The sequence below is a fragment of the Pollicipes pollicipes genome, unplaced genomic scaffold, assembly GCF_011947565.3.
Source record: "Pollicipes pollicipes isolate AB1234 unplaced genomic scaffold, Ppol_2.1 Scaffold_5724;HRSCAF=6776_pilon_pilon_pilon, whole genome shotgun sequence".
Taxonomy (NCBI): Eukaryota; Metazoa; Arthropoda; class Thecostraca; order Pollicipedomorpha; family Pollicipedidae; genus Pollicipes; species Pollicipes pollicipes.
Window position 1 is genome coordinate 30691422 of NW_023596746.1, and position 19224 is coordinate 30710645.

Here is a 19224-nt window from a genome sequence, read left to right on the forward strand (position 1 = left end):
TGACTGCGGCCGGGTGCGTGGGCTATTTTCCCGCGTGTATTAGCCTGTTGCAAAAACCTTTGCGGCGACGATTGCTGAAGGCCAGGGCTACTGATGTAAGACTTTTGCGCAGTTTCCGTGCCAGCCTCGAGCTCGTTTGCGCCAGCGACAGGTGCCGTTAGCGCACACAACTGGCGTTAAGGTCGAGTGCCGCTGACTCGCAAGGTGTGCGAATTAGCAGGATACTTGGCGCCGAAACAAACGCAGGGATATGTCCAAGAATGAAGCACTGCTGTTGCTGGTAATCGTTGCATCTGCTGAAACGTTTTGTGAACTGCAGGCACTGTGGTGATCATGACGGAAATGACTACCCTTTCACGGGCCCCCGCTTTCGGGTGGCCTTAAAGGTAAACAATGAAGACAGTGGGATTTGGTAGCGACGGTGTACGGAGGTCGACATTGGTCGACGATCAGGAGAGGTTGAAGTGTGCGTCAGAGCTGAACATATGTTAAAAAGTCGAAAAGTGTCAATAAGGTTGCTGAGAATCGCAATGCCTTGCACTCGACTGAAGAGGAGTGTTGCCACAGACCTGATCACGAATATCAACTTCTTTTGGGATTTCCCCAAGATGGTGCGGATATTTGTCCAACGAATCTTTCTTGTGTAGACATGCCGTGAAGGAGAGACAAAAAAGACTGGACCCAAACGGATCGACACGGACAGGTCAGGGCCAGAGACAGTCAGAGCATGACATCAAGTCGCTGCTGCAGCATTCTGATTGTACTTGCCCGGATAAGACAACGCGTAACGACAGAAACGAAGAGGATGACGAGAGGGGCGCTTACTCACATTAGATCCTTCTGGGCTATCCGGTGTGGCTGCTCAGCTGCACAGAAACAGAGGGCTCAAAAAGCACTGAACCCCGGCCCTCACATCGTCGCCGAGCTAAATGATCGCGATCATGTGTCACCCACACGGCCTGGGTTGTGTGCTCCTAAAACAACCTGTTGTGATCACCGAACGAGACAATGACGGTTTGGAGCATTCTGTCGGATACCCGTGCACCCGAGGCCGGTCGTGCCTCGGCGTCCTCGCGTGCCACTCGGGCCGCAGCTGGCGGTATGTTGCAGCTCCCGCGAGCGCGCATCGTGATCACACGCCGATCATATTTTCCCGGAACGACTACCGTATGGAGCTCGCTTCACCAGACGTTCGCCTGTCTTCTACTAGCAGTGCCTTGGCCTTTAAGGACGGCCTAGTGGCTTACCGGTGATCGAGACGAATCTGTTGCGCCGTTTTTGTCGCCGTGTGCGATGTCCATGTCTTTTTACTGTCGTGTCCAGTGTGTGTGACGTGGATGCCGGAAAGTCGTATTATGGAGGATTCTAAATACAATCTATCTATCTGCAAGACTGGATTCAGGGCAGGAAAAATAGGATTTGGGTTAAGTTGCGATTAGAGCCCTTCAAGTCAATAATCAAGCTTTCGGGGTTACGTGATGAAGGTCGTGGATACAAGAAGAGGGTCGTTGATCAAGACTACATGTGTATGGAGATCCTCCGCTACCGAGGCTTACCCCGCACAATGGGGCCTTCTTCGGGCTATGTGCGGGCGCGCAGCAGGAGGCTTCCGCCAGCGGACACGAAATCCCGCTCTTGGCTGATGACATGGACACACCGGTGTCTGATTCTGTACTGTCAATTCAGTCAGACGGCCGGCCTAAACTGACCCAAACGGCCCGTGGCGTGGACGACTGAAACGTCTCCACGGCTGTCGCCGAAGTGTTTTTTTTTTAGGGAACGTGATGCACATCGTCACGCATCCTTTTGTGGAGCACCAGCGACTGCGGGAACCATAGCGTTCAGAGGCATGGCACAAGCGGGTTTCGAACCTGGGCCTACACGTAGGAGCCGACAGTGCTGATGACTCAACTGTTACGGCCCCTACAGTCAGTCAGTCGCAGGTTGGTCAGCCGCGGCTGCAGCCGCTCCGTGTCCCATACACTCGGGTCTAACTTCATGGCCTAGTCAGCCTGCGCGGTCCTGTCAGTTACGGGGTGGCAGATTTACGGGCATCACGAAAGCACGGTAGAAACCGGAATTACAGCATAGGTTCTCGCATCCGCGGCTCAAAATGGCGTCACAAAATCTGAACGGGATCTTTGCAGGATCTTTCTTCTACCGTTGTGGGTGCTATCAGGCTTTCCAGCACACGGAAGTGCTTGCGGTAACCCCGCTCAGAAACATGGTTCACCGTGTCGCGGTATTGTGTCCCCTGCTGTGCACGCCCGATGGCTCACTCAGTCAAAATTCCGATACTTCACCCAGCAACACTATCACACTCTGCTCACTCCCCGTCAGCCAGCGGAGTGGACACCGGCGACGCGTTCTGAACTGGTCCTTAGATCCTCCGGCCGGCCTGGACTCTCCTTACACAGCCTTCGGCAGGGACGAGCCGCCGGCAGGAGGGGGCGGGGGCTGACCAGAAGCGGCATCTGTCGTCATGCTATTGCATAACTCCACATCAGCTCCTCACGACAAACTCATAAAGCGCCTTGGGCAAAAACACAAAAATACGAATAAACTACGTGCGTAGCTTTCGCAAACCTCCGCGACAAGTAGGCGTGTTCAAAGCAATTATGGACGCCACGAACGCGGTAGCTTGCCTGGCTGACGCAATATTTCGCATGACAGCAGTTGTAAAAGGCGTAAAAGTCGGCACTTTTCCGGCACAATTCGGAACTGTTTGAACTGAATACATTCCATTTCCAACAACTCTCAAATGATCAATTTGAAGTATTTTAATAGTAGGCCAGGTCACGTGTAAGGGGCTTGATTAGTAGGCTTGCGCGGCCGTCTGCACTAAGCTGCTGCGCTGCCACGCTGCTGCTGCAGAAATACTGAAGATGCAAGATCAGACCTGCGCGTGTCGCCTAAATACAGTGGGTTGCCAAAAACTGCACCAGGTCATGCGAAAGATAATCAATAATAGGCGAGTTAACAAAAGCCATGCAGGTACATAGTCCTATTGTAATAAGAAATAATACAGATTTGCTCGTCATGCTAGTTGTCGACAAGCCTCATTCAGTTCTTTGTTAAGATGTCTCCTGTAAGAAGCGCCTGATATCTGTTGTTGCAGTCCAGAGGAAGCTCCGGCAATTATGAGGATTGTAAAAGTCCACACGAAGAGTGGACTAGTGGGCAAATTTCGGCTGTTTCTATAAGCAGGGCAGTTCACAATTTTCAGAGCAAAAATTCCAGACCTCAACTTCATGCGAAAAGCATCACCGCCTTCACACAAAAAAAAATATATGTACCGAAAATGGGTGGAGCACATATAAGATACACACGCGAACCCTCAGTAGAACTGCACGCGTAAAAGGTCACACAAGTCGATACATCGGCCATGGTAATCAGCGCAGATATTTGGTGGTGTAGTGCTATGCCTCCGTCACGAACTACCTGTAGCAAATCAACTGGCTCAACGCCGTGCCAGTCAGTCTCAATTGTACATCATGATGTCACACCAGGCCACCACAAAGTCCATTTTGCGTCAACCTATACCGAATTCAGATTATATATGACGCATATTGGTGCAAAGTCGACCAGTAAACCAATCACATTTAAAGATCAATGATTAGTTACATCATACCAAGCACCATAGGTAGCGACAAATTACAGGGAAGGAAACGAGACAGAGCAGGAGAGAAAAACAGGATACAGACGGAACAGGATGCAGGGCAGGACGAAGTACAGAGCACGGCAAAGGATAGGCCGGGACGGAGTCTGCTCCTCCCCGCTCAGTAGCGTTCGCACCGTCCCATCCCGTCCCGTCCCGCTTACTCGTATTTCTTCTAGTCCCGTCCTGTCTGTTACTGTACGGGATAGAGCAGGCAGGACGGGACAGGACAGGGCAGGGCAGGGCAGGGCAGGGCAGGGCAGGGCAGGGCAGGGCAGGGCAGGGCAGGGCAGGGCAGGGCAGGGTAGGGTAGGGCAAGGCAGGGCAGGGCAGGGCAGGGCAGAACAGGGCAGGATTGGTTGTGCTCTGTTCTGCCCACTGTTCACTGTTTCTACCCTTCGTCGTTAGTTCTCTACCCCTGCCCTCCCTATTTTCTGTCCTGGTCAGAACCCACGTCCAGGACCTTGCCCTTTGTTCTGCCTCGTACACTTTGGCTTGACCTGTCGCCTGTCCTGCGCGATCCACTGTTCTGCCCAGCCCTGTGGCCAGTGGTCTGCCCGGCCATATGGCCAGTATTCTAGCCTGCTCTTCGTGCTGCCTCGCCGTCCGTTGTACTGTGCCCAGCTATTTCCCGCTCCCTGCTCCCTGTACTCTCGCCCGTCCTCTACCTTCTCTCCTGCCATTTGTACTGTTGATCATCTTTCGGCTATCTTGCGAAGTCCAGTGCTGGACTGAACACTGAACGCAACCGCAATCAGCGTTCATCTCATCAGTCAGCTAGTGAGGCGCCCACCTGATGCAAACTTTACGGTATTCAAGGGCACTGATTACGTGACCGAAACTTCCTTCAGCAATGTTCTACTCGGTCAGGCACGTTTTCCTTTTGCTTGATGCCACGATTTTCTTGAATCAGTTTTCTGACAAGTTTTGGATGAGTTTCGTTCGTTGCCGTGACGCCCCCCCCCCCCCTCCCATCCTCTGCTTGCCACACAGGTTTCGGATATGTAGCGTCATCATCATGTTTAGCCCTTCCGCCCGACGGCGCACGGTACCCACGTCCACTCACTGGCCTCTATAGACCGCTTCCAGTCTTCTATAGATGTCGACGGAAAGAAGCTTTCTCACCGGGGAGAAAATCAATAACTGCACGCAGCACGTAATCGGCCGCTGTCGTGGTTGCGTTGATAGGACTGACGCTGTGGGACTCATCTCAGTTTGCGCTATAGACAAGCTAAGCATCGTTTTCATTCCAGCTTCTAATTGGCTCTAAGGATGACCTATTTAATGACACAAGACTAATTTAAGGCCAATAACATTAGACATAACCAAAATTTAAGATAGCTGACAGGACTTTCCAGCCATCCTCGTTCCCGTTGTAACCAATCGTCTTTTGTTCAATTATCTTGGAATTCAAATTAGGTGCTTTAATTATTTCAGATGAATAAATATGATAAATACTATATATATATATATATATATATATATATATATATATATATATATATATATATATATATATATGTAGCGGGTGATTTCGCAGGAAGCTGGTCCAAATTCGCAAGTTTTTTTTTAGACAATTCGACTTCTTTACCGAAGAAATCTTGGACAGCGTGAATGTAAGGAATTCAGAATCGACAAAATTGTGGCAAAGATAGTACCTGTTATAGTGCTTGTGACAGACAGACTTTGCCTGTCACACCAGATGGTGAATAGGATTCCTTCTACCGCATCTCCAGTTAACCTTATCAGCAAAGCCCACCAAAATAGATAGCGGACCTTTTGAGCCCGCCACTTATATGTACTACCATGCATTCGTCAGCAACGGACCTTTTGATCTCTCCTACTGGCGAACACGCACGCCCAGTCTCAACGCTAGCGCATGCATTGTGCATCCACTCAACGCCAATCATTGCGATTCTCTGCTCTCCAGTCATCATCCCAGAACACCGCCCACCCACAAGCCTCCAAGCCCCAGTGGAGCACACATTCAACCCTCACGTGGCCCGCTCACCTCCAAGCCCCCCTCCTCCGACCAACCGACTGACCCTCCGGGTCACGTGACGTCACACCTGGATGACGTCAGCGCGCGGGCGGCAACAGTGTGGCGTGTATCGATTGGCCGGGCCTGCCTGCTCGGGGGCCGCGTCCGGCGGCCGGCTCAGAAGCGCGGCAGGTCCGCCACCCGCGGGCCACGATGCGGGCCCGGCGGGCGCCGCTCGTGCTCACCGCACTCCTCTGGTTCGGCGGTGCTCTCACCGGCGCTCTCACCAGCGCACAAGGTGAGCACTGGGCCGGCTCGGGCACGGTCGGGCCGGGGCAGAGGGCGACCAAAACGGTCAGCCCAGCGGCCATCTGGTTGGAAATTGGAGGCCCTTCCGGTGGGGGGGGGGGGGGGCTCCCTTGGTTTTTGTAATCGCGGTAGATGGGTGCAAATGGATGAGTACAAACTGAATTAAAGCTTGATTGAACTAAAGCATGGGGGCAAACTGGGCTTTCCTTGCTTACGGTGAAACCTTTTAAGCACATATCATGCTTTATCAACACGTTGACAACATGTAAATAACGTCCACCGTAATTTCAAACCTTGCGCTGTTGGTTGAAACCATTTTTTCAGCTTGCATACCTGCAGTACCTGTGAGATTGAATCGACAGCTCGGGGTAATGCTCCCCAGGTAGATCCCCATTTCAAGGAACCGCTCCTATCTCTCCCCGGCATCCCAAGTCCCGCTCCCGACAGCAGCTCACAGGGGCGAGCGTGCGGGCTCCAGGCGACCGGGACGGCTATGCGGGTCCTCACCGGCCCGTTGACGTGTGACAGAGCGCGACACTGAGCGCGCTGTCAGCTGTCGCCGTCGTCAGCCGCGTCTGTGTGCATCAAACGGCCCCGAGCCGGCCCGCGCGACCGGCAGAGCACGCTCAGATGGCTTTATTCTCCGCCAGGCGTGCGTTTGGTGACGGAGGTTGCTTCAGATGGCAGCGTGGAATGTGCACCCGCGGCATTTTGACGCCTCACGTTTGAGGTTATGATTGCACTGCGAAGTGCAGGAGGTGCGCGCAGCCGCTTTTTAGTTGCCAAAGTCACCCGAGAGGATAATGCGGTGCAGGTTATATGGATGCGTTTTTTTATAAGGACGGTAGGCCGCAAGAAGAGCAACGAATCCCAGAATGGTCAAGGGCTGTGTTATTAGCAACCTATTTGTTCAAAAGACCGCTGTCTTAATAGTGTTGCCCTGCTATATTATACTGTTGAGTAGCGGAGAAGCGCAGATTCACTTTTGTTCCCAAGAGCGAGGGTAATGTGGCCTGGATTTCCGAACAGATTATAATTAAGGCCTTTGTATCTCCTAGTTAGCAAGTTGCGTAGAGACCGATTCGGATATATACGTCCTACTCAGAGGTCAAATGGCAGGGAAATGGTGGCGGACAAGGCCATACAGACTAGTGAGCGAGAGCAAGCGATCGATTCATCAAGTCAGCCTGCGGGGCCAAAAGCGGCATGAGTGAGCGTGCAAGTAATCAATAGTGGGTCCTGCTAAGTCTAGGCCAAAAACAGCTGCGGCAATGTACACAGAGTACAAATTCGACGTACTTAGCTCGGGAGCCTGAGAGGAGATCAAAGAACTGCACAAGTATTAATCTCTTGAAACATTAAGTATGATGTTATCGGGCAAGGGCTTCGTTTCAGGTTGCCAGGTCAGCGTTGCCAGATCACCTGCAGCCTTTGTTGCAGGTAACCTGGCAAAGAGTTACCTCTCGTTCATTCGTAAATGAACAATCGTTCTCTTATCCTGTTCCTCAGTTATAATACCCATTGCCTGGAAGGTTCGCTTTATCAACCCAACTTGTATATCATGATCATGAGTGTGTGTGCGTGATCCTTCGTGGCCGACGAATGACCTGACTGTCCTTTGGTGCCTGTCAAACGTCCGCAGCCCAGCCGGTGGCATGCGAGCACTCGGATTAATGTGTCAAAAGCATTTGAGTTTACAGCCCCAGACCCAATACGATCTAAACTTTCGATTGCCGCGTCTAGAATGATCTGGAGACAAGCCTCCAACCTTACAAGAACATACATATTATCCTACCGTACCCGATCTTACGTAAATTTGGTAATCTATGGCGCTTATGCTCTAACTTATTCCCTGCTTTCCCGCAGCAAATTTTAATTGGCCCTCCAGACACGGAAATTATGTGTAGTCAAAACTGGGTCGGGCACTGGTAGCGTATTTCGTGTTCATGACGCATGAATTATGCATTACAAAACGGCCGCCTGTGCAGAAATCCAACTGGTCCCATGCCAGAGAGTGATTAAGACCCCAAACAAATTTTCTGAGATCTCGAAAGCCGATATATGGCGTTGCCAATCAAGTGTTGCACAACTTACGTGAAATTAGTATGGTATCCTGTAAAGTAACAGGTTCAGTTCATCTCAGTTGAATGAATTATGATTTTATGCCTGAGAGCTTGTTCAGTAATATATGCATCTTCCAAATGTCTTCTTCTGCTGTTTGACGGCGGCATGATGCATGCCAAAATGGTCCTTAATTATTACAACATGATCGTGTTCAAGCAAACAAATCACTTCGGATTGGCCCATGGCATTTACAACGTAAAATGAGCTGAGATACCGCTGATGACTCGTCTCGACTTGCCCATTAGCTCGTAAGATTCGCTGGTCATAAACCAGTATTCCTCCTTGTTTCTGCTGCAGACGATCCAGACCGCGGTGTCAAGCGTTTTGCCACGGAAGCGTACTTCTAACACGGAAAGAACGCATTTTTCTCTTGATTTCCGAACGGGATGATAACCTGACATAACGTCGACCGTGCTTAAAAGGTGCTCGGTTAGCCTGATTAACGACCCCGGGCGCTGCTGGGTGCTTACGTCATTGATCATCTGCTTTTCTGCACTGCGTCTCGAACTGAGTTAGGGTCCAAATGGCAAGGGAGTCGCTACTCAGCTATTTGGACCGCCGCTCCTCTTACCTGACTCGCGAATGCTCTTACAGGCAGCGAGGGTTGCATTAACTCGATATAAAAGTATGGAGTCTCTCAGAACAGTGAATGCAAAATCACCCACGGAAGTTTCAATGGCTAATAAAGCTGAATGGGAGCTGCCATGATGGCTAGCTGTGAGTCTGATTCTGCGAAAATGTTGGTTTTGCTGTTAAGACTCGCATGCGGCCACAGTCACTTAGGCCAAGTGAAGTGTTGATCTTCATATCTGTCATCCTAATTTGTCGTCGTTACTGTTACGTCTGTAACCTCCAAGATGCTAGCTGCTGTCTGGCGTACCTATAAATAGCAACGACCCATGTTTTTGGTAGATGCAGCAATGTTCCAAGGGCTTCAGAAAGAAGAGAGAAGCATAGACAGCCTCATCTCTCAGATTCTCCAGCTTCAACAAGCGCAGGTAAAACGCACGCCGGAGCGTGAACCTCGTGAAGTCTCATCTGCTGCAGTCTATTGCGCACAGATCCGGTCAGGTGCGCTGCTACGTCGCGGGTCTCCCCGCGGTCACGGCCAGCGCCGGTCACGGCCAGCCACGGTCACGGCCAGCCACGGTCACGGCCAGCCACGGTCACAGCCAGCCACGGTCACGGCCAGTCATGATCACGGCCAGCCACGGTCACGGCCAGCCACGGTCACGACGAGTCACGGTCACGGCCAGCCACGGTCACGGCCAGTCACGGCCAGCCACGGTCACAGCCAGCCACGGTCACGGCCAGTCATGACCACGGCCAACCACGGTCACGGCCAGCCACGGTCACGACGAGTCACGGTCACGGCCAGTCATGGTCACGGCCAGTCATGATCACGGCAAGCCACGGTCACGGCCAGCCAGGGTCACGACGAGTCACGGTCACGGCCAGTCAAGGTCACGGCCAGCCATGGTCACGGTCAGCTACGGTCACGGCCAGCCACGGTCACGGTCACAGACAGTCGTGGCGTCACCGCTGGACACACAAACACCGACCATCGTGGAATCCGTATCTGCTTCGTTTGGCGTAACAGGCACTTGCTGTCTTAGCAGGCAAGGCATGCTTTCTGTCAGGCTTGACCGATTATGATCTTGGTGAGAGCCGAAGTTGCTGGCACTTGCTCACTATCTAACGCTGCTGTGGCGGACGTTACTATTCCACATGACGCATTCCAAGCCAAATCTGAGGCGTGGTCTGGTGCTGGAACCGTAGACCTAACCTAAGGTACTGTAGACACTGAGGTAGGCGCAGGTAAAGTTCCCCCGTCCTGGTCTTGGTCTCCCACGTCGCCTAAAAATATCTTAACAGACACCCACGCGTGACCCGAACTCCGGTGACATGCCAACGGCAATCCATTTGACAGTGAGGATGTTTTGGGCAACAAAGCCGATGCTATCTGAATACGTTGTAGTTTGTTGTCGAGTTGAATATCTCGCTGGAGAATAGATTGCTTAAGAAATTCGGTGCTGAAGCCCAAAACTGAACGGCTTTGATGTAAATATCAGAACTTTTGCAACACCTTGTGTGCACTCTGTTAAGGAACAGAATACACCACTTTAGGCTGAACTTAAAGTTTTATTTCTACGAGGTTGAGCATATGGCAATGCACTAGCTTAATATTTGCCGTTTTCTTGACGCATAGTTGGTCGCTGCCAAGTTTGTACTTTACATCGTATTTTTCACAGTTGTTGTGCAGTTGTACGACACTAAATCTATCACTACTGCAATAAAGTGGTATGCGTTTTAAAGACATCCTTATGAGTGTAATACTTTCGAGCGACTCAAAATGTTCGGGGAAATCCTACATGCGTGCGCAAATAATTGTGGACAATTTACCTTGTGCCGCATGCTACCCTGAGCACACTGCACCAATTCAGCGCGTACCCTCACAATGCACATCCCCTCTTCAGCCGGTCGGTCACCAGCTCACCCTGATTGGTCCGGAGGCCACCTCGGCTCGTGCAGCACAACAGTCCGACAGTCCCAAACCAGGTAACGGACGTGACGACTTTTCCTGAGAGACAGACTGGGAAGAGTCTGATGTCCATACTGTCAAATTCATACCATGCAACCCATGCACAACGCCAGACATTTCGCGAAAAGCGGAAATTGATTTCCGTCACAATATGCTTCAAACATGTTAAATATGGCTCATTATCCACTAAATAATCGTCAAACAGAAATCTAAACAAAATCATCGCATCAGAATCAAAACAGTAGCACCATTAAAAATCTTCTGTGAACACCATTTACGTTAAAATTCCATGCATACATCGTTGTACAAAATCAGCAGCCTGCGATGATGGCGGTGTTTTACGGCAGGGGATGCTGCAACACAGTCGCCCGCCTCTCAGCGACGAGGAGGCGCAAACACCGTGCTGGGCCCCAGTCCCAACGCTGGGAACCCAGGTCGAGAGGAGGCCATGATGAAGAGAGCCCCGCCTGACAGCACTGCAGCAGAGGCGCCTCAAGCTGAGGCACATACAGGCACTGACCCCAGCAAGGACAACATGTCCGACATCTACTTCATCTGTGAGGAGCGTCAGGCTTTCGTAATGTTGCTGAAGCTGGGCGTGGGCGCCGCACTTATTGGAACGGTGCATTGTTAATGCGCTGTTTTGTGCGAGAATGGAACAGCGCACAAAGCACGACATGCTGTGGCGAGGTTTGCCCACGTTTGGGGCTGCTTTGAATGTACATCCAAGTTCACAGCTGGCGTTTGCACCATTTAAGCCCCGGCACGCTCGCTTGCACTGTTATGACATGCAGTTCATCAATACTTCGCAGGCTGTGTTTTAATTGCCACATTTTGCTTTCTAGTAACCGTCGTTGGCGTGTGCACCTCGGTGGTTTGTATGACCATTCTGGGAGGACTTTGCTACCGCTAGTAAGTATTGGTAAGGGTCCTCGTGTAAATATACTTACATTTGGGAGTGAAAGATGGATAGTCGCTGAAAGAAGGTGTTAGTCGATCAGCTTTCCGGCGAATGACAACATATCATCAGCATCTACTCATGCTACTAAACTCACTGCTAGTTTGCTCTTACCAAACGAAGGACGTTGCACGTTAACTTGAAAGGCCTCAATGTAAGTACATCTTGATGCATATGTACTGATGGGTTGTCACTTAAGCTCACGATGGCTAGTCCTTTTTCAGTCGTGATAAATGAATAGAAAAGTTGACTGTTTTCAATAAGCGTTTGATAAGGTGTACAACAAAAGAAGCGAATCAAACCTATTTGCGTGCACCTGATGAAAGTATACCCGCACAACCGTGCATACCTTGTAGTATTTTGTGGTATTGATTGTCTTCCCTCCTGTGCACTTTCTCAGTCCCAAATCATCTGTTGACATATTTTTCTATCCCTTCCCTGCCCCCGCTCTCTCTTTCTCTTTCTTTTTCTCTCTGTCTATCTGCTTTCTATTTTTATCTTTCCAACGCTCTTTTTCTTCCTCTCTCTCCTCTCCTCTCTCCCCTCCCCCCTCTCTCTCTCTCTCTCTCTCTCTCTCTCTCTCTCTCTCTCTCTCTCTCTCTCTCTCTCTCTCTGCTCTTTCTCTCACCTCGTTCGCTCTCGTCCCCTGCCACAGCATGCAGCGGGGTCGGAGCCGGGCCTCCTCGGAGGGAGACGGGCCCTCGTACGGGGTCACCGGCCCCCACCATGACGTCAGCCCCTCCGGCGACCGCAAGCTGGCCCAGTCCGCCCAGCTCTACCACTACCAGCACCAGAAGCAGCAGATGATGGCCATTGAAGAGGGGTAAGTCCCAGTCATGCCCCAGCCGGCTCCCAGCGCTGTGCCCAGAAACGTTACCGAGTTATAACAAAACCTAAGCATCATGTGACACGTGAACGGTTCCCGGACTAATGACTGGAACGCGTTTAGCCAAATGCTATTTTGCTGACATGTGTTTTTGCTGCCGTGTCAGTAGGGCGAAATGTTAACACGCGCCCGGGTGGCCGGCTACATACCCTTCGCTCGGGTGGGGGGTCAATTTGACACCCCTCCCCCCTGAGGTCTCGGGAACTAAGAAAGCTAGACACCAAATTTACAGAGCGTGTTGACCTATACATTAACTCACTTAGGTCAAAGTTTCAGGTTTCTAGGTCGTGATCTTTGGGTCAAAAAAGGTCAAACAAGGTCAAGTTCCAGGTTGGTCTCCAAAGTGCCTCCAGATCCTAGATAACCGTTTCTAAGCAAAAGGTCGCATTCTCATTCAAGTTCAGTGACCTTTTTTGGCCTTTTGTAGGTCAAGGTGACCCAAATAATACACGATTGCTTTGAGTTTTGTGTTTGACTAAGTTACAAAGATTACACCAGGCAGTATGTTCCTAAAGCAAAATGTTGACCCGGGCCATTTTAGGTCAATGACCTACTCTGACCTCTAAGAAGGCCATGGCAGATGTATATTGCAGTTTTCGCTATCAACCAACTCGAGATGGACACCAGAAACTATCCCATACAGCAGGCCCTAGAGTAACAAAACAGGTTGGTTTTGACCTTGGTATGACCTTCGAACCTGACCTTAGTTCAATGGATTTTGTTCATTCAACTGTTGTGTTGCCTAAGAAAGCATTTCGGAGATGTACGGCTTTGTCTAACACTCCGCTGTTGGATCAGATTAAAGGATTCCCTAGAAATTGCCTTCGCTGAAACTATGGCCTGTCTTTGATCTGGCATAGATCAGCGAATTTATAAGGTGCATCTACATTGTTGATGTCGAACGATCCTATATTTGAATGTCTACAGCTATGCAAACGTTAGTGCGGCTACGGCACGCCGTTCGGAAACCATTCTGGAAAAACCTTCGGGGGTCAATTTGACCATATCAATCTTCAATCATCATGTCATATCAATCTTCACCCTCGCCCTTCGGCGTTTTTCACATTCGCTACGAGGGGTCACTACGAACGGTCTTCAGCGACACCTCTCACGATGTCAAAAATAAAGCCACGGGAAAGACGGCATTGGAAGGCCGCCATCACATGACATGACGTAACTGTGGCGGAACAATGGCCAATAGGACTTTTGACAGAAACAGACGAGGTCAAAGCACTTTATGGACCCCCCCCCCCCCCCCCCCCCCCAGTTGCCGCAAGGCCAGGTATGTTACGACACTACAGTAAACGGCACTGCCATTTTGTGCCTGAAATGTGTCCCTCCAGGCCAAAGGTAAGGCTATTGGCTCATTCATTCGCCCAGCTACTGGCCTTTATATAACAAAGAGCTAAAAATCCAAACGCACCCGAACATATCCATGTCCTTCGCAGTATCGGCTTCGCAGCAGCTTCGCAGCTTATATCGCAGCTTCGTTGCTATCAACTGTGCGGCTGCAAGACGTTAGCAAAGAAGGCGAATTCTCGTTGGAGGCTGCAACGCTAGACCCGTCGTTGGACATTTATACTAGCTTGATTGTTAAGCCTCATCAGCGCGAGTGAAAGTTTACATTAAAGTTACTGGGGATGGTCAGCATATTTCAAGGCATGAACAAGCATTGTCCGAGGACAAGAACACTGTTTTCCACCAGCCATCACGTTAGATGATGCATGGAAGAAAACACCTGGAGAGCTCGAATTTTCCCCAACTTCTAACCCGTGGAATAGATGCACTCCTCTGGTGCTGTTCAAATCTCACCTTCTAGGGCTCGTTTTCCATCCGAACGAATATTCCGCTGTCATTCCGCAGCGCGCCTCGCTATCGCATGCAGACCATTGTCATCGTCATTGTCACTTGTTGCCACACCCTTTGACGGACACAATGCCAGCACACGTGTTTAAGTAGGTCGCTGGCGTCAGCTTGAGCCAGGCGGGCTGTGTCCGGCTCGCTATCATAGCCCTGCACGTGTCCTTTGCTGGCACGCGATATCCAGTCGCAACTGTTGAAATGGTGCAATATCGTCGCTCGGGTGATATTGGCTCATCTGTTTGGCACAAGTGCTGCACAAGTGCAGCGAATGAATAGGCTCGGTGTTTGCGCGCCTCTGAACGTCAGTTTATTGAATTTTAGATTAAGTGATGTCATGTGTGCTCAAAAATGTCCCCATTGATATTTCCTGCGTAAGTCCTTATGTTTGGCCTCATGACGTGCGAAAGTTCATAAACGCCAGAGCACTTGACACCCCTGTTAACAACCTTGCTTTCCACCATGTACCCCGAGCTGGGTATGGGCAGAGTTTAACGCAACGCCCTCCTCTGGTTCTTCACCCATTTAGACTCATCTTGGGTACCTGTTCTGTGATTCTTTTGACGCATCCAACATTGTTTTGACACGAGGTCATGCGAGGTGTCGGGTCAAGGCCAGGCCAGCGGATTTGGTTTGACATGCACACATTTGTAACGTTTAAGGGCGGATACATTTTTTTATTTGCGAGAGTCATGGTATGTTGCAATTTTTGACACGTCCAGCACCGTTGTTTCTTTAGTTGTTGTTTTTCATTTTCTGATATTTCAAAGAATTCAAGGCCAGTGAAGTTTGCTTAGAAATATGCTGTCCCATTTTGGGCTTGGCTCAAATTCCGCTTAATTTCTACGAAAGTTGGCACGCGTACATTACTAAAGACATGACAACTGACATATTTTAATATCTTATTGCCTGAGCGTCCGTGACCTTGGCTCAGGTCATGACCACCCAATATGGGTATATGCTGACCCCAGCATACGATTTCCATACAACCCAAACTAGTTGCCAGGGAATGCTAAGCTCTTGCTCTTTATAGAGATTCTCAAGGGTAAAATTTCCCATTCTAAATCCAAAATCTACCAGCAAGCTGCACCCACCTGTTGAGTTCATCCAGACATTTAGTTTAGATTGCAGCGGAGTTTCGGAAAATTTTACACCCAAACTTGTCGCTTTGGGTTGAAAGTTATGGTAGTGGTGTGGGCGGAGATTATTAACTAAAATTGATGCAAACAGCAGTAATGTAATGTGGAACACATTTTTTGTGAACCTATCCCATTTTCGTAAAGATGTTACTTTACCCGTACCCTTATCTCAATCCCATGGTTCCCATGGCTCCCATGACCTGTGAGCCTTCTATTTCTTCAGCCGAGAACACAACAACAAAAAAAACAACAAAAACAACAACAAGCGTTTCTCGCTAGTTTAGCTGTATGAAGACGAGACACCGTTGGCGCTAATACCGCAGCTACCAACGACATGGCGTTGACGCGTATTTCAGCTGTACCAAGTGGATCTCAGTCAGACGAATTCTCTGTGGACTATGATATCTATAACATGGTGGGCAGATTCTGATATCTCTCCCCAAGACATCTCCAAAATCATCGACATGTATTTAGGTGGAAAAGTCCCAGACAGATAACACTTAAAAGTATAGCGTATTCCCTTATCATCCATCCTCCCGGCCCTCCTGTGATGATGCAGAAGGCGGAAGCGTGTAAATCTCGCTGGACCCCATACGACTTCCCGTAGCGTTCATTGGTCTTTCCTGATTTCCAAAAGATGCTGATGTACACGTGAACTCTGCCAGACCTCATTTGTTTTGTCCCGTTCATTTAAAAACTGGGCCTTGGTTGACCTTGGTTGACCTTCGGGTTGGCCTGAAGTGGTGAGTGAGTATCTTAACGGGAGAATTGCACATAAAATGCGGTTAATGCATGTCCTCACCAGAAAGAAAAAGAAAGGACTATATCTCCGTACAGGTGCACTTTGTGGAACGGTGAGGATATCAATGGAATTTCACAGTCTTACAAATATATTGCACGACTCGTTGCTTAGATGTATTTTTTGCTGAAAACTTTTCATGTAGCTGTATACGTCCATGAAAAAATGGAAATCTTGTGACCCTTGGTGACTTGAGATTTATCTGAGGTAACACAAATTTAGTATGCTTTTCGCTTGCCTTTACGAGATTTTTTCTCCTGCATTTTTAATTGCTTCCACGCTTTGTGCGCGAGCCGAGCCGAAACTCTGGGCAGAACCACTCAGCGTCCCACCGGGCCGGCGAAAGTGGCGCTTGGGAGCTGCACGGCGCAGCTGCGGCTGCGAGCTTGGCGCTAATGGCTATGGTCTGAGCACGTTGTGAATAATGGAGCGCGTGGAAATGAGCCTTTCAAGCTCAACAACTCCTGACACGCCTGGATGCAGCTGCTGAAGGCCGGCTAAATGTAATTTGGGCCAGCGGGCCTAGTGCGCATCTCGACACGGATGTCGTCTATACCTTTCGCAACGCCGTCTGTTCGCCATAATACCATCTGCCATCTCTAATGTCGGCCCTTTTATCTTTCGGCCGCAGGGCCTCAGCATTGACTCAAAGGTCATTACGGTAGCACAATGGTGTCTACCAGCCAATACTTTACACAAAGGTGTATCATTCGACCAATCATGGTTCGAACTACGACCTCTCCGAAAAGAACGACAGCCGGTGTGTGACCGCCTCCCACCTTCGGCGACTGGTCTGCCCAGTCCAAAGGGGCGGCGATCCATCGGCTGTCTGTCGGCGTTGTCACTGTGTCTTCGGCCTCAGGCGTGCGATGGGCAGTCGCCAAGGCTCGCCGTCGGATGAGGACTCGGACGACGAGCAGGAGCACACCGTGTACGAATGTCCTGGACTAGCACCGGTACGTGTTCCCGTGCGCAAAGAGGGAGGAAGAGAAGCAGGGTGAAATAAAGAAGGGAAGGAGGAGGGAAGGGAAGGGAGAGGGGACGAGAGAAGAGCAGAGGAGGGAAGAGGAGGGAACAGGAGAGAATATGGGGAGAGAGAGGGAGAGGGAGAGGGAGAGAAAGGGTGAGAGAGAGAGAGGGGGAGAGGGAGAGGGAGATAAAGGGTGAGAGAGAGAGAGGAAGAGAGAGGGAGCGAGAGATGGAGTGAGAGAGAGGGGGAGAGAGAGAGAGGAGGCAGAAGCAGACGGGGGCAGAGGCAGAGACAGAGACAAAGTCAGAGACAGAGCGATGCGTCGGCACTGACCCCTCGTCCTCTGCCTTCAGAGTGGAGAGATGGAGGTGAAGAATCCTCTGTTCAGCGAGGACCAGACCTCGAGTCAGTCTGGGCCCGACACCAGCGACCCGTGAGCGGAGCACATGGACACGGCGGGCGGGCGGTGGGCCGGCGCCAGAAGCGGGAGGGTCCGGTGCTGCAGGCGGCTGATGTCGCGTGTAACGTTAAGATTATTCGTTGCCGGTGGCTGGCCACGCAGGCATGAGCGTGTTACGGTGATGAGCCATGCTTTAAATGGGGCAAGGTTGTCTTGGTGAGGTTATTGTCCGAGCCGAAACACTGCGCACATTCCCTTAAATGTTGGTGCCAATGTTGTAAGAATTTTATGGTATCGTTGTCGTTGTTGTACCTTTTCGTAAGATGATGACCGACGTACATGTTTTTCATTTCTGCTGCACATACCTACGCAGCAGATTGAAAACAGCGCGAAATGCAAATGGCACGAGGAAAACTTCATACTTTTTGGCAAAGGTATGGGGCATATAGGTTTTTCATAGTTTTTTTTCTACATGTGCGTCGAAAATGGCATGCCACATTTTAGGCTAAACTATGCTTGCGCATGCATGCGTCTAAACTGGGCATCTCCAGTTCTAGCTGCAAAACCAGTCTTAAATTAACCCACGAGGCCTGACATTTTTTATTCAAAAAGTGATTCTTGCGAGAGAGAAAAAAAACAACTCCAGGCGACTCGATGACGACTCGCTGTAAAGATTTGAGTGGGCTTTACCGAGCTCGGTCGTACTATTGTAATCAGCAGTATTTGTACAAAGCGCTGTGACAGCTCGTGTTGAAGTCTGTTGTACCGAAATCTAGCAAAATTACACGACACATTCTAGTACTGTCCATTTCATTCAGAATGGACCGAGGCCTCGGCGTGCGACACTAATTTCACGGTGTTCTGTTGTGCTTAAGCCAAGGCGTGGCCAATTACAGCGCATCAAAGGGAAAGTCGTATTCCCGGTCCGTGTCTGAATGTCGGCCGACGCGCTGTATGATGGCGAGTGTTGCTTCACGCGAGACGACCATGTGGAAACTTTTCCAGAATTGTAGCGAAGATGAGATGCTTTTATAATGATTTTGGGGCTCCAGGAGCGCCGCCTAGTGTATCGACAGACATAATTAGCCATTCGCTTTCATCGCTGAAGACATTTATGACAGCCTCTTGATGTGAAACTACAGTTTAATGTTGAGTCCTCGTTAGTTTTGTTTTCACAAGGACAAATATATGCAAACATTTCTTCCGTGTTTATAAAAAGCAATGGCATCTCGTGGCGATCACCAAAGTGTGAAGCTTGCATAATTTTTAGATAATACCGCCTCAGCATCTGCGTGTGCCAGAGACATGAAAGCGCTACAGAAGGCATACATTTTCTATATTTCTCGGGTTCAGGTTGATCGTCACATCTTCCCATTTGCAGCACTTTAGGCGTACCGTAGTTCTTCTAGCAACAGGCTTTGACACACCTTTGACACACAGTGTTGGGTTATGTTTCCATGTATTCGAGAGCATGGCTAAAATATACAGATCGTTCTAAAGGGACGAAGCTTAGTCAGCTACAGGGTTGACAGTCATTCACGCGGACACAAGCTGCTAACTAACACGATATAGCATGTCCGCCAATTTTGCTACATTGC

The 19224-nt window shown here is 50.0% G+C and overlaps 1 protein-coding gene across 1 annotated transcript; it reads left to right on the forward strand.

The window, feature by feature from the left end:
- The first annotated feature begins 5859 nt into the window (after positions 1-5859).
- LOC119103584 (neural proliferation differentiation and control protein 1) lies at positions 5860-18827 on the forward strand. The gene is made up of 8 exons (XM_037227171.1): positions 5860-5937; positions 8985-9070; positions 10550-10631; positions 10962-11171; positions 11460-11526; positions 12228-12395; positions 17119-17212; positions 17580-18827. Exons 2-8 carry the CDS (start codon positions 8993-8995, stop codon positions 17661-17663), a joined length of 783 nt encoding a protein of 260 aa, XP_037083066.1. The 5' UTR covers positions 5860-5937; positions 8985-8992; the 3' UTR covers positions 17664-18827.
- Positions 18828-19224: the final 397 nt, after the last annotated feature.

Excerpts from the sequence above, each read along its gene's own strand:
- LOC119103584 (XM_037227171.1), top strand. The coding sequence starts at position 8,993 with ATGTTCCAAGGGCTTCAGAAAGAAGAGAGAAGCATAGACAGCCTCATC. Across the intron at positions 12,396-17,118 it reads ATGATGGCCATTGAAGAGGG|GCGTGCGATGGGCAGTCGCC; the intron begins GTAAGTCCCAGT and ends CTTCGGCCTCAG. Across the intron at positions 17,213-17,579 it reads AATGTCCTGGACTAGCACCG|AGTGGAGAGATGGAGGTGAA; the intron begins GTACGTGTTCCC and ends CTCTGCCTTCAG.